Source organism: Hemicordylus capensis, chromosome 1 (genome assembly GCF_027244095.1).
Source record: "Hemicordylus capensis ecotype Gifberg chromosome 1, rHemCap1.1.pri, whole genome shotgun sequence".
NCBI classification, from domain to species: Eukaryota; Metazoa; Chordata; class Lepidosauria; order Squamata; family Cordylidae; genus Hemicordylus; species Hemicordylus capensis.
This window is the reverse complement of record NC_069657.1, coordinates 359,044,120-359,057,291: the sequence shown is the minus strand read 5'-3', so window position 1 is coordinate 359,057,291 and position 13,172 is coordinate 359,044,120. Positions and strand designations below refer to the sequence as shown.

At 43.3% G+C, this 13,172-nt stretch overlaps 1 protein-coding gene across 14 annotated transcripts in view; it reads right to left on the bottom strand.

The window, feature by feature from the left end:
• Positions 1-13,172, bottom strand: part of STXBP5 (syntaxin binding protein 5) — a 235,009-nt gene that overhangs the window by 145,502 nt on the left and 76,335 nt on the right. For all 14 annotated transcript variants that reach the window (XM_053291487.1, XM_053291414.1, XM_053291434.1 and 11 more), the window contains exon 7: positions 2,964-3,047. In XM_053291487.1, the coding sequence (XP_053147462.1) occupies positions 2,964-3,047 (84 nt within the window). The remainder of the gene's footprint in view (positions 1-2,963; positions 3,048-13,172) is intronic.

The following is a 13,172-nucleotide window of genomic DNA, read 5'->3' as shown; positions in this document are numbered from 1 at the left end:
GCTTTAGAGCTAATCCATCAGGAATTAGGAATTCTGACCTGGTAGAACTCCACCTTTCTCTTGTTCCAGCACCTGCAGTGATGGCCATCCATGCCCAGGCAAGGATTCGTGGCTTGCGACTTGTGTGCAACTTGTCCAACCAGGACTGGGCGCTTCTTTCAGAGGTTGTTTAGGCATTCGAGCCATTCTTTGTTACCACAAACAGCTTGTGTGCTGAGACAACAATGCTGAGACAGGCTATGCCCTCTGATCTTCTCATGAGTACAACAATATCCATACCTCGGTGACCACTGGGGAAGCGATTGGAGTGGTAGGTCGGCTGAGCACATCTTTGGGTACATCGGCAGAACATAGTTTGTTCTGCCTATATGACCCAAGCATGATGGGCAAAGCGGTTACCCCTGACCAGCAGTTCAGGTGGCAGGACCCTCTGGCTGAAGAGGGGAGGGGAGCAGAGGAGAGGAGGCTGGGACGCAACCAGGAGGAGGGTACTGGAGCGCCTACTGCTAATGTGCTGTCCACCAAGCAGCACCATAACCACTGCTTCCCAGTCCAGCAGCCAGGTATCCCTGGCAGGGCCAAGTGAGCCAGTGGTTCTGCTTCTGCATTCCAACCCAGTGGTTCATGGAGGGGTTCCTTAGCACCTTGCCAGGGCTAATGGAGGAGCCCACTAAGCCTTGCAGCAGTGTTTAGCACTGTGTGTGCTGCAGCCCCTGCAGGAGCCAGTGACAGGCCGCAAGATAGAGCCAATCCAATTTTGGGCAACACATCACCCAGTCTTGCTGGACTTGGTTGCAGTTGCCAGACAGTTCCTCTTGTGCCCACCAACCAGTGTCCAGAGCGAGAGGGTGTTCTCCATACCCAGGAGAATGGTGACACCTCATCACTCATGCTTGGAGACTGACATAGTGGAGCGCACTCAACCCCCTGCCTCTCTCGAAAACTGAAGTGAGGCCAGAGTTTTTTCCTCCTCCCTGAACAAAATAACTGAAATGCTAAACTGAACTCACTATCTTGAGTGCCTCTTCATGCTTGTTTCCAGGGCATGTGCTCAAGACTGTCTTGGATCTCCCTTGTTTCTAAGCTGAAATCACTGGGACATGGGTGTCTAGTGTTTGTGGAGAAACTGTTGAGAGCCCCTGGAGGCACACTGTGTTGGTGTCCCATCTTCTCTGGATTTGGCTATTGGCACATGATATGCTCCAGCCAATTTGGAACTTGGGGCCTCAGCCCAGTTGTAACCCAGTGAAGCCAACCACTTTGCAACTATAATTGTAACCCAGTGAAGCCAATCTCTCCGGGCAATCTCCTAGTTTTATTGCCCTTTCTTTGGGGGCGGGGGGGACCTTTGCAATGTGGAACCCTTGATCTCACTGAGCAGAGATGGCTCAGTAGCACCCCAGTTATTAAAACCATTGGAGGCAGGCTACAAGCAGTGGGTGGGTGGTGGGGGACACACAAGTAATCAAAATTTCAAGTAGTACCCAGTTCAAGTCACTGGGGGCTGCTGATACAAATCAGCTCAGCACCCCAAGTTATTAAAGCCACTGGGGGCTGGTTCAAGCAAGAATAAGAAGGAATCAAAATAAAATTCCAAGCAGCAAGCAGTTAAAGCCGAAGGGCTGCTGGTACAATTTTTAAAAGTTGGAGGGGGGGGGATCACAGGGCCCCAGTTACTAAAGGGTTGGATACAAGCAATGGGGAGGGGGAGACCACACCAATAAATAAATTCCAAGGAGCACCCAGTTCAAGCCATTGGGGCTACTGCTTAAAAATAAATAAAAAATTTTTAAAAAATGATGAAAGCACTGCAAATTTAAAAGGATTTTAAAAAGCAAGAGTCAGATAAATGTCTCTCTCTCCACTCACCGGGGCAGGCAAGCAGGCAGGCAGGCAGGCCCAGACAACCACCACCACCACCACGTCTCTGCTCTCCTCTCAGTGCTGCTGCTGCGCCTCTCTGATCCTTCTCTCTGTCTCTCTCTCTCTCTTCCTCCAAGCAGCCCCTTAAATACATTTTGGAACTCCCTTCTTTGGCTTTGTTTGGCCCATGCCAACACTTGATTTAAAAGACAAGCAGCCAAGCAAGGAGATTTCAAGCCAATCAGAAGCCAGTGCCAGAGAACCAATTAGCAAGCAGAAAACACAGAGACAAAATGGTGCCCGCAATGCGAATCACTCAGATAGATTCATATTATATCAATTCATATTGTATTGTATTTCTATTCAACCTCGAATCACCCCTAAAATTAAGAGTCCTTCATTTTAGGGGTAATTTGATTCAAGGTCGAAACACTCAAATCACCCTTAATCAATTCACGCATGAATCAAATTGCAAATCTCTAGTGTCTCCTTTTGACAGACCCCTTCCCATATTCTTCCCAAGCCCCGCCTCCCACTTTGTGCCTTCAGCTTCCACACTCAGACACTGAAGTTCAGAAACAGTACATAAATACTCAAACACAACCACACAATAATTGTACTGAAGTCTATGTAAGACATGCAGTCTCAACTCCTAAATTTCTATATTATCCAGTTATCAAGTCATTTGGTCTCTTGTGAGCTTCCTGTCATGTATTAAAATGAAGTAGAAAGATAAGAAGAATGAATACGAACAGATGCAGTATGCCTTGTGCTGAGATAATTCGATACATACGGATTTTCAGTTTCACATTTTAAACAAACCTAAGAAAAAGTTATACGTGTGTGTGTGTGTGTGTGTGTGTGTGTGTGTGTGTGTGTGTATATATATATATATATATATATATATATATATATATATATATAAAAATACGTATATGTATATTATACATATACATAAATTATACATATATTTATAATTTCTGTTTTATATTTAAAATAGAAGGTGGCAAAATTAAATGTGAATAAAGCAAAACCACATTAATTCCAATATATAATCAATGAAACAAAAAAAGTAAGCCAGAGGAATGATTTTTGATTACCTCATCATGTGTGTATCTATAATCCGCTTTCTTTGATTTGAGGTCCCATAAAGCGACTGTTCCTGATTCAAAACCAATCAATAGCTGTAATAAATCACAATGGAAGATATTATTATTCTATGAATGAAAGCTATTACTTCCAATACTTAAATATATATGGTCCAATTTAAAGACATGCTGAATCAGAAGGCATCTGGCTTAGGATAACTACATGAACACAATACTGCATAGCATTCCCATGATATTGCAAAATATCAAAATGTGAGATATCATTTTGATAAACTACTATTTGGAGCATGCTCACTATTATTTGAATGATCTGACACCAAATAAATATATGTTATTATGGTAGTTCATGATGTCTAGAAAATTCTACAATAATCAGGATTGAGTAAGAATACTATGATCCCTAACCTCAATAGATCCAATTCAGATAATTTACATGAACTTCCATTGCATACAAATAACATAAGTGAATTCACTGTCTCAATAATCTTGCGTGAATCCACCCATAACTGGACACAAAAGGTATTAAAGTCATGCAATAAAACTGAAAATTAGTTTTAAAACTGAAAACAGGGAAAGCAGCTGTCCTTTCTGCTCACACAGAAGCTCCCAGTTTCTGGTGAACCACTTCTGCTAAAAATATACTTTTTGTACTGAACAGCATAGCATAGAGGTTAGAGTGTTGGACTCGGACCAGGAAGACCCGAGTTCAAATCCCCATTCAACCATGAAACACACTGGGTGACTCTGGACCAGTCATGTATCTCTCAGCCTTACCTACCTCACAGGGTTGTTATGAGGATAAAAATAAGTATGTATACCACTCTGAGCTCCACGGAGAAAGAGCGGGATATAAATGTAATAAATAAATAAATAATAAATAAATAGATTGATCTACAGTGTTTGAAAATTGATAATCTTTGCAGCTCTGTGGCTTCCACTATGTACCCCATCTCCCCCATCCTTGTTTCTTTCCTTTTCCCGATGGGGTATGCAAAATTACTTACAGATCTTCACCTCACAGTAGGCATGTGCATGAAACACATTTTGTTCTCCGTTCCGAGCTTGGAACAGGATGCAAAATGTGCAGAACATACTGCCGGAACAACCTGGCTGGTTGTTCTGACGGAACAACCCCGGTCCACGACTGAATGTTCCAAGTGCTATTGGCCACTGTGCTAGGGAGCCGTAGTTCAAAAACAGCTGGGGGGCCTATGTTGAGCAGGCCTGCCTTAAATGGTAACATGCCATGCTAATATTTCTTGATCACTGATTAAATGGGCCTAGAAAGAAAGATTTAAGAGCCAATTCCAATGTACAGAAAAAGGACAAGACAACAGAGCAACAGTGACTTCAGTTTGCTCACAGACTATTGCAAATCAGAATGCTGCGCTATATAAGGTATTTTGGTTTCTTGTTGTTTTAACTGATTTAATTTTTTAAGGTGATTTTTATGGAGTTTTATTTTAATTTTTGTTAACCACCTAGGGATATCTTATGAAAGGTGGTATAGAAATTGCACCTGACAGCGTGCAATTAGAAAATATATAGAAAATATAGAAAGCTAACATGACAATGAAAAAACTAGGCTAACTTCACACATGCAGTTTGTATTTCAATCTTTCTCTATGTTAAAAGCACAATCTCACACCTCTGCCTCAAGTGGTATGGTCTAGAATGGAAATACCAAGTGTTTTCCCTTCATATTTAAATAGGCTTGGAAAAAAATACTGTTTTTGTAGTTTGGGTTTATAAAATATGGGTTGGAGTGCTGCATATAACTTGCACCTGCATATTATGCAAATCTAGTTTATCACTTTTTTTGTTATTGTTAAATCTCTATCTTTTCCAAGCTTGAAGTTCTTATCTCTATTTTATCCCTATTTTAACTTCAAAGCAACCCCATGAGGTAGGTTTTGAAAAAACATATATAAAATAAGATCACCACAAGAAATCAACTTTTGCACTCAAGTTGAAAATACAACAGAAAGCTATTAAGCAGTGGCTTAACACCTTTCTGAGGCTGACATACTGCACAATGTCATCACGTGGTAAAATGTAATGTTTGCATAGTTGGGCAAGAAGCACAAGCACAAAAACTGTGCAAATGGGATTGCATGATAGTGCAGTTGTTATATACAATGGCTACACTGTTACGCAACACTGCACCATTTTGACTCTTGTACAACAGCACTCTTGCACAACTGCACAACTATTACGTTGCACTGCATCCAGTAGAATAAAGCAATGTCAGGGTCAAAAAGACTAGGGATGTGCAAAACTTTTCGGGCACAGAACGATCTGTGCCCAAAACAACCAATTTCGGGTGATTTGGAGCCAAACCGACGACCCAATAATTTTCGGACCTGAAACGAATCACCCCTGTTTCGGGTCTGAATTTTTCAGGTGTTTCGGGTCTCCTTTTTGTGCCCTAGAAAAGTGCCAGCCTTGTCTTCTTCTTCCCCCTCTGTTTTCAGTTTGATGTCTCTCTGAATTTCCAGCCTTTTTGCCTCCATTGATTTCAATGCAGAAATTGCTTTCCTTTTACTTTAATTGAAAAGGTCCTGGGGCCAAAAGAGTGGGGTGGGGTGGTAGTGCCTAATGGGTGGAGGTTACCACCCCAATTGCAGAGGGATTGGGCAAAGGGTTGATTTTTGGTGATTTTTTGAAGTTTTAGTGTTTGGGGGGCAGATAGGGGGCATAACGTGGGATCTGGGCCAAAAGAGTGGGGTGGGGTGGTAGTGCCTAATGGGTGGAAGCTACCACCCCAATTGCAGAGTGATTGGGCAGAGGGCTGATTTTTGGTGAATTTCTGAAGTTTACGCGTCTTTAAGGTTTCCCCCCATTAAGTATAATGGAGGGTGTATCGCTTCACGCTGGGGGGAAAGGGGTGGCCTAGAGCGGTGTGGGGTTGGTGGTAGTGCCGGGTAGGGGCAAGGAAGCTACCTGAATTTTTTCAAAGGATTTGGGCAGAGGGCTGATTTTTGGTGAATTGTTGAAGTTTACGCGTCTTTAAGGTTTTTCCTCATAAGTTATAATAGAATGGAGCTTTCAGCAGCCCCATAAGTGCACTTGGGGGGTGCTGGGGTGGCCCAGAGCGAGTGGTGGTGTAGTGCACATAGGGTGCCAACCACCCCCATAGGTTTCTAACCCATGGCGTACAGGGTTCTGTTGTTTCTGAGGTATTCTGAGTGTGGATTCTATGATAGCAAATGAGATTTTCAATGACACACCATGAATCCACTCTAATTTGCTATCATAGAATATAAACCTTAAAGACATGAACTTCAACAATTAACCAAAAATCAGCCCTCTGCCCAATCACTCTGCAATTGGGGTGGTAGCTTCCACCCATTAGGCACTACCACCCCACCCCACTCTTTTGGCCCCAGGACCCGTTTTTCTTACCCGAATCGGGAGCGATTCAGGTGAGCAAAATTCGGGCACAGAACAGAACAGGGGTGTTTCGGTTCGGGTCCGAACTGAAACACCGAAAATACCGAATTGCACACCCCTAAAAAAGACAAGACAAGACAAGAATGCAAGCGAGGGTTGAGAGATGGATGTAATCCTCTCACAACATGCTCTTCCAGCAATAATTCTCTACTTTTACATGAGAGAGTGTTCATTTGCATAAAGAGATTTGTGTGTTAACAGAAATGGACCAAAATTCCCTGCTTTCCAGATCAAATCAGAATAAAAGTTTGGGTGAATTTATGAATATCCATTCTCTGTGTAAATAAATGGATATGTTAGTTCAGTTATTCAGGAAGTAAGAGCAGCTTTTAGCAATTCTAAAGATCTATGGCTTAAGATATTTAAGCACTGGAAGACTAGTGTCTAATAAAATAGCCACTCTAAAATACTTTTTAAAACCTCAAAATCCAAATATTCACATCAAGGTATTAAACAGAAATACAGGATGTTAATACATTATAGCTGTACTTCAGACTTTACAAAATGAACACTGCTGTTGGGAATAATCTTCACCAATCTGGTAGGAACCCTAGTCAAAATTGTTTAAAAGGTATTATGTAAGCCCCTCCTTCGCACATAAATATCTTCAAGATCCGTTTTTAATCCTAGTATCAGAATATCAGGGAGGATTTTCTAACATTTAAGATTTATAATATAATCCTACTCACAAAAGCATTCTGAAATAATAAATTCCACTTAATCCAGAGAAGGTGGAAAATTAGACATCAGTAATGTACAAAATGCATAGTGTTATCTAAAAAAAAAATCACTCAATATGTGAAGGTTTACAACTAGGAAAGTTGCCCACATTACTAACAATGGTAGAGTATTTCTATTAAAAGTGAAAGGTTCTAAACATCTGTGTTTTAAATATAGGTTTTATACATGTATTTTTGAAGCAATGCTGTGTCATATACTGCTACTGCAAACAAAACAAATGTCTAAGAGATATGCTTACACAATATGCCAGAAGTCAAGGGCAATTTTGTTGCCAGGAACTATCATTTGTGTTGTGGGTGGGGCTTAAAAAAGCAATCTCCAGAATGCCAAAAACAGCATCTAGGTGCTCCTGGGAGCTCAAAATTACACATGAAGAATGAAATGAAATGCAAGACCATAGCTACAAAGGAAGCTACAAGGGTGTGTCTGCCTCAGGAATATACCATGTCCCTTCTTTGAAAAGTTAATTGATCAGTAGATTTTATTTATTTGTGTTAGTCATTAGTACGGGTGTGGACGGACTGGCTGGCCTTGTTTGATTCGAGTCTGGCTGGACTCAAATTGGACTGCGCAAGTTCAGTCCAGCACCCTCTTGAACTGCCCCCCCCCCGGTTTGGTCCGGTCTGGGGGGCAGGTTCGCGAACTTAAAAAAAAAAAATTAAAAAAAATTTACTCAGCACCTTGGGGGGAGTTGCTGGAAGCGGTGGGGGGTGGGTCCACAGAAGTTCCCCCTCCCCCGCCAGCCTCCCTTACAGCTCAAACCGGCCCGTTCGGGCCTTCCCCCTCCAGCACAGTGGCATTTTGGAGGCTGCTGCACCTGCAATTGGCCTCTGCGTGACCCACTCCATGCAGATGCCAATTGCGCAGGTGCAGCAGCCTCCAAAATGGCCACCACGCCACAGGGGGAAGGTCCAAATGGGCCAGTTTGGGCTGTAAGGGAGGCTGGTGGGGGGAGGAGGAACCTCTGCTGACAACCCCCCTGGCTCCAGAAACTCCCCCAAAGGGGGTAAGTAAAAAACATTTTTTAAAAAAATCTATGAACCCCCCGAACAGTCAGGGGTGTACGGTCCGGGTTCAGACCGAACAGGGGATGGTTCGGTTCAACCCCGAACCTGCTTGCATATCCCTAGTCATTAGACATAGGAAAACAATAAAAACTAATAAACAATACACAGTAAAACAATGTCATACCAATCCATCAGGCCATAACAATAAGATAACCAGTTGTTTTTTAAGACAAACATTTCAATAAAATCACCAATAATGAGTAATGTGCACACCATAGAGGTAAAACAATGTAATACAGATCCATACAAGAGCAAGCACTAATACGATAGAATCAAAACAATTAAAGAGCACAAAAATAGTAAATTCATACAAGCCATACCATTTCCTTCCAAAATGTTTCTTCTAACATTAATCAGTATAGATAAAAAAGCAAGCAACCTTTGTAGTTAACATATTTCTCATGCCAACATAACAAATACTTAATATCACTCCATCATTGGTGGTGGTTGTCTCAATTTTCCACAGGATATGCTCTAGATGCAAATCTTTTTCTCTCTTGTATAGCAGGCATTGAATAATGATGTATGCTAGTTCTTCTCTCTGAAGAGTCAACTTTCAGGGTTTGTTTTATTTCTTTTTAAAGTAAATTTCTAATTCTAATTGCTTTCCTCACTGACATAAGGACAAATATGCAGGCAGTATCTATCTTCTCTATATATCTATATATATATAATTCTCTAAGGTGTACCAGTGGCTAATCCCACGCATGGCAACTCTTGCTAGAGTTTGCGAGCAGAAGCACCTTATTGGGCAGTGGGGATTCCATATGCAGACAGGGAGGAGGAGCCTGTGGCAACATGGTAATTGGGCAGTGGGGATTCCATATGCAGATAGGGAGGAGGAGCATGTGATGGTTAAGGTAAGTGGGAATGCAACTGTTACTGTTCGGAAAACATTCTTGATTGTAGAGGAGAGGAATACACACACACACACACAATTCTCTAAGACGTACCCGCTGCTAATCCTAAAATTAACCCGTCGCCAATCCTAAATTCTCTAAGACGTACCCATTGCTAAGAGTGTGGCAGCTCTTGTGAGAGTTCGCAAGCGAGGGGAGGGGGAGAGAAAAGCAATGGCGGTAGTAACACAAGCTCAATGGACAGGCCAGCAAACGGGTGAACAGGCAGGTGGGGGAAAGAAAGCGGCAGTGGAGGGGGAGGAGGAGAAAGCGGCAGTGGCCAGCCAGAGAGAAAAAACATTGGAGGGGGGAAGAGGAAAGAGGAGGGAGAAGGGCCAGGAACAAGGGAGAACTAGAAGCGCAGATGCTCTGCACCTGGGCCAGCTAATTCTAACTAATTGTTCAATAAGTACATCTGAAACATGGAACAGGTTCTCTGACTAGTGAGTGTAAAGATACTGGGATGATGGACAAGAAATTGGACACAAACTTTAAGCTGTTAAGACAAACTAAATTATTAAGAAGATATTAGACAACCTATATTTAGGTTTTGTTAATCACACAATTATTGCAATGTTGAATGTTTTGTGAAGTTAATAGCCAATGTACCAGTGTTCCCTCCAACAGGATTTCCAAATGTTTTTGACTACCACTCCCAGGATCCCCAGCTACAATGGCTTTTGCCTGGGGATTCTGGGAGTTGGAGTCAACAACATCTGGGAATCCCTCTTAGAGGGAACACTGCAATGTACTCCAAATGATCATACGCTTAGTGGGCAGGGATTAAAAGGAAATTCTGGAACCTCAGAAGACCACCTTTTCTCTAGTACCAGAAGCCCAATATCATTTTTAATATACAAAGAGCTTGGGAAACGGAAGGGGAAATTTAGAGGGGAAAAAGCAGGAGAAAGGGGAAGATACTAAACTTGCCCCCGCCAGCAGTTTTTCTGCTTAAAGCCATGCTGCTCCAAAGCTTCTTTCCCACAGTCACGGAGTTTAACATGCATACAGTCCACATGCCTGCCCAGATGTGCGTAAGTATGATCACTTTTCAAAAGGAAATAAAATACTTCAGCCAAGTATATACTATATGTTTGCCGATATACCCGAGTATAAACCACATGAGTATACCTGGAAAACTGGCACTCCTGTAAGGAAAAAAAACATTAAAGAGTCCGCACCTCCAGCTGCCTTGCCACTCACAGCTCCTTGTTGCCACCACTGTGATTTCTCAAGCAGTGCTGTTACCATGCCTGCCTGGCTTGGTTGCAACCGCGCACTGTTGTCTCTAGTTTTAGCCAAGACTCTATTACAATCACATTTCCCCAGTCAATGGAAAGATGAATAGTTGTACTGATTTGGGTACATTCCTGATGCCCCAAATCATCAGTGTGGTCACAGTAGATTGGGAAATATCAGTGTAGTTGCTTGCTGCCTCTAGAGGCATACACAGAGCTCAGCAGAACAGATTGGCCCCTCCGCCCATTTGTTTTGGAGGAAGACTCTGACTCTCTAAGGAACACATAAGGAATGCCAAAAAGCACAAGGTCAGTTGCTTCCTACAGATAAGTACTCCTGGTTCTTATCAGAATGAGTCATACTGAAAATATTCCCTTCTTGCACAAACTAGCTGTACTGAAATCATTCCTAAACCTCCTTTTAGCAGTGTGTGTGGACCGTTTTCCGTGGTTCAGTCTGAATTCAGACCGAATTTGGAACAAACTGCAGGTCCGTGAACTGGTTTGGTTGAACTGGGTGGCTGGGCCAGTCAGTTTGACTGAACCAGCTTGAACTGGTTCAAGCAGCTATGTAAAGTGGAATCTGGTGAGGATGCCCCTTTGATTGTAAAGGGGAATCAAGCTGGCCTTGTGAGGGAACCACGGTGAGGTGGGGAGGCACCTTTAAAAACAACAAGTTCATTCCCTTGAGAACCAGGTGGTGGAGCTGGAGAAGCTCAGAGAGACAGAGAGGCATGCGGATGAGACCTTCAGAGACGTGGTAGAGGCATCCCACTCCAGGGCTGATAGCTCCTCTGCTGTCAAGAAGAATGAAGGTCTCGGGCAAGGAGAACATTGGTCTGAGGAAGAGGGAAATGCTCCTTTATATGGGACCCCTTCCATGGATGATGAGCCCATATCCTCTCGCACAGGGGATACTCCTCCGGGGGGTGGGGGCCTCCTTGTAGTGGGTGATTCGATCATTAGAGGTATAGAGAGATGGTTTGTGACCCGCGTGTTGACTGCACGGTGACTTGCCTGCCTGGTGCGAAGGTTGCGGACATCACGCAGCGCCTGGATAGGCTTTTAGGCAGTTTTGGGGAGGAGATAGCTGTTGTGGTGCATGTCGGCACCAATGATGTGGGGAAATGTAGTCGGGAGGTCCTGGAAGCCAAATTTAGGCTGATAGGTAGCGTATTGAAGTCCAGGACCCCAAGATAGCATTCTCAGAAATGCTACCTGTTCCACATGCAGGTACAAGTGAGACAGGCACAGCCGAGAGGTTTCAATGCATGGATGAGACGTTGGTGCCGGGAGGAGGGGTTTAGATTTGTTAGGAACTGGGATACATTTTGTGGAAAGCTGTACAAAAGGGACGGGCTGCACTTGAACCAAGATGCAACCAGACTGCTGGCGATTAAAATCAAAAAGATTGCAGAGCAGCTTTTAAAATGACACTTGGGGAATAGCCGATGGGAGCTGGGCAGTATCCAGTTCGGCAAAAGCCATCCTTTAAAGTGCAAGGGTGCAGAGGATTGAGATAAAACAGAAAGGGACAGAGCAGAACCTCATAAAGAGCAGACAGGAGCCTGTGCCAGCTGGTAAAGGAGTCAAAAGAAAGATAGCATATATCAGGTGAGAGATTCAGTGTATAGGTGCTTATATGCCAATGCCAGAAGCCTCCGAGCCAAGATGGGTGAACTGGAGTGCTTGGTTGCTAACGCAGAAATTGATATAGTGGACATAACAGAAATATAGTGGAACAGTGAGAACCAGTGGGACACTGTTATCCCTGGATATAAACTCTATAGGAAGGACAGAGAGGGGTGTCTTGGAGGTGGAGTAGCACTGTATGTTAAAGAAGGGATAGAATCTAACAAGCTAGAAAGCCAAGGTGGACTTGAGTCCTCCACAGAAACCCTGTGGGTGACAATACAAGACCTGAAAGGGAACATGCTACTGGGGACATGCTATCGCCCTCCAGATCAAAACGCTAACAGTGACTGGGAGTTGCAGCAGGAAATCAGGGAGGTGTCAAGGAGGGACAGGGCTGTAATTATGGGTGACTTCAATTACCCACACATAGACTGGCTAAATTCACAGGCAGGTCATGACAAAGAGATAGGTTTTCTAGATACGCTGAATGACTGTGCCCTAGAACAGTTGGTCTTGGAACCAACCAGAGAGAAGGTGACCTTGGACTTAATCCTGAGTGGCACCCCGGACCTGGTGTGTGATGTCAGTGCCATCGACCCTTTAGGGAACAGTGACTATAGTGCCATCAAATTCAGCATACATGCGAGGAGAGAATCACCAAGGAAGTCTAACATAGACATCTTGAATTTCAGAAGAGGAAACTTCTCTAAAATGAGGAGTATGGGGGAAAGAAAGCTGAAAGGGAAAATCAGGAGAGTCACTTCGCTCCAGAGTGCATGGAGTTTACTAAAAACCATAATACTAGAAGCCCAGTTAGATTGCATACCCAAAAGGAGGAAAGATACCACTAAGTCGAGGAGGATGCCAGCATGGCTAACAGGGACCATCAAGGAAGCCATAAAAGGGAAGAAGACTTCCTTCAGAAATTGGAAGGCCTGTCCAAATGAAGAGAACAGAAAGGGACACAAACTCTGGCAATTGGTCTAAGGACTGTAATAAATTTACTTACTTACAAACTCTGGCAAATGAAATGCAAGGAGACAATAAGGGAGGCAAAAAGAGTTTGAGGAACATTTAGCTAAAAGAATCAAGGGGAATAACAAAAACTTCTTTAAATACATCAGAAGCAGGAAACCTGCCAGGGAGGCAGTTGGACCATTAGACAAT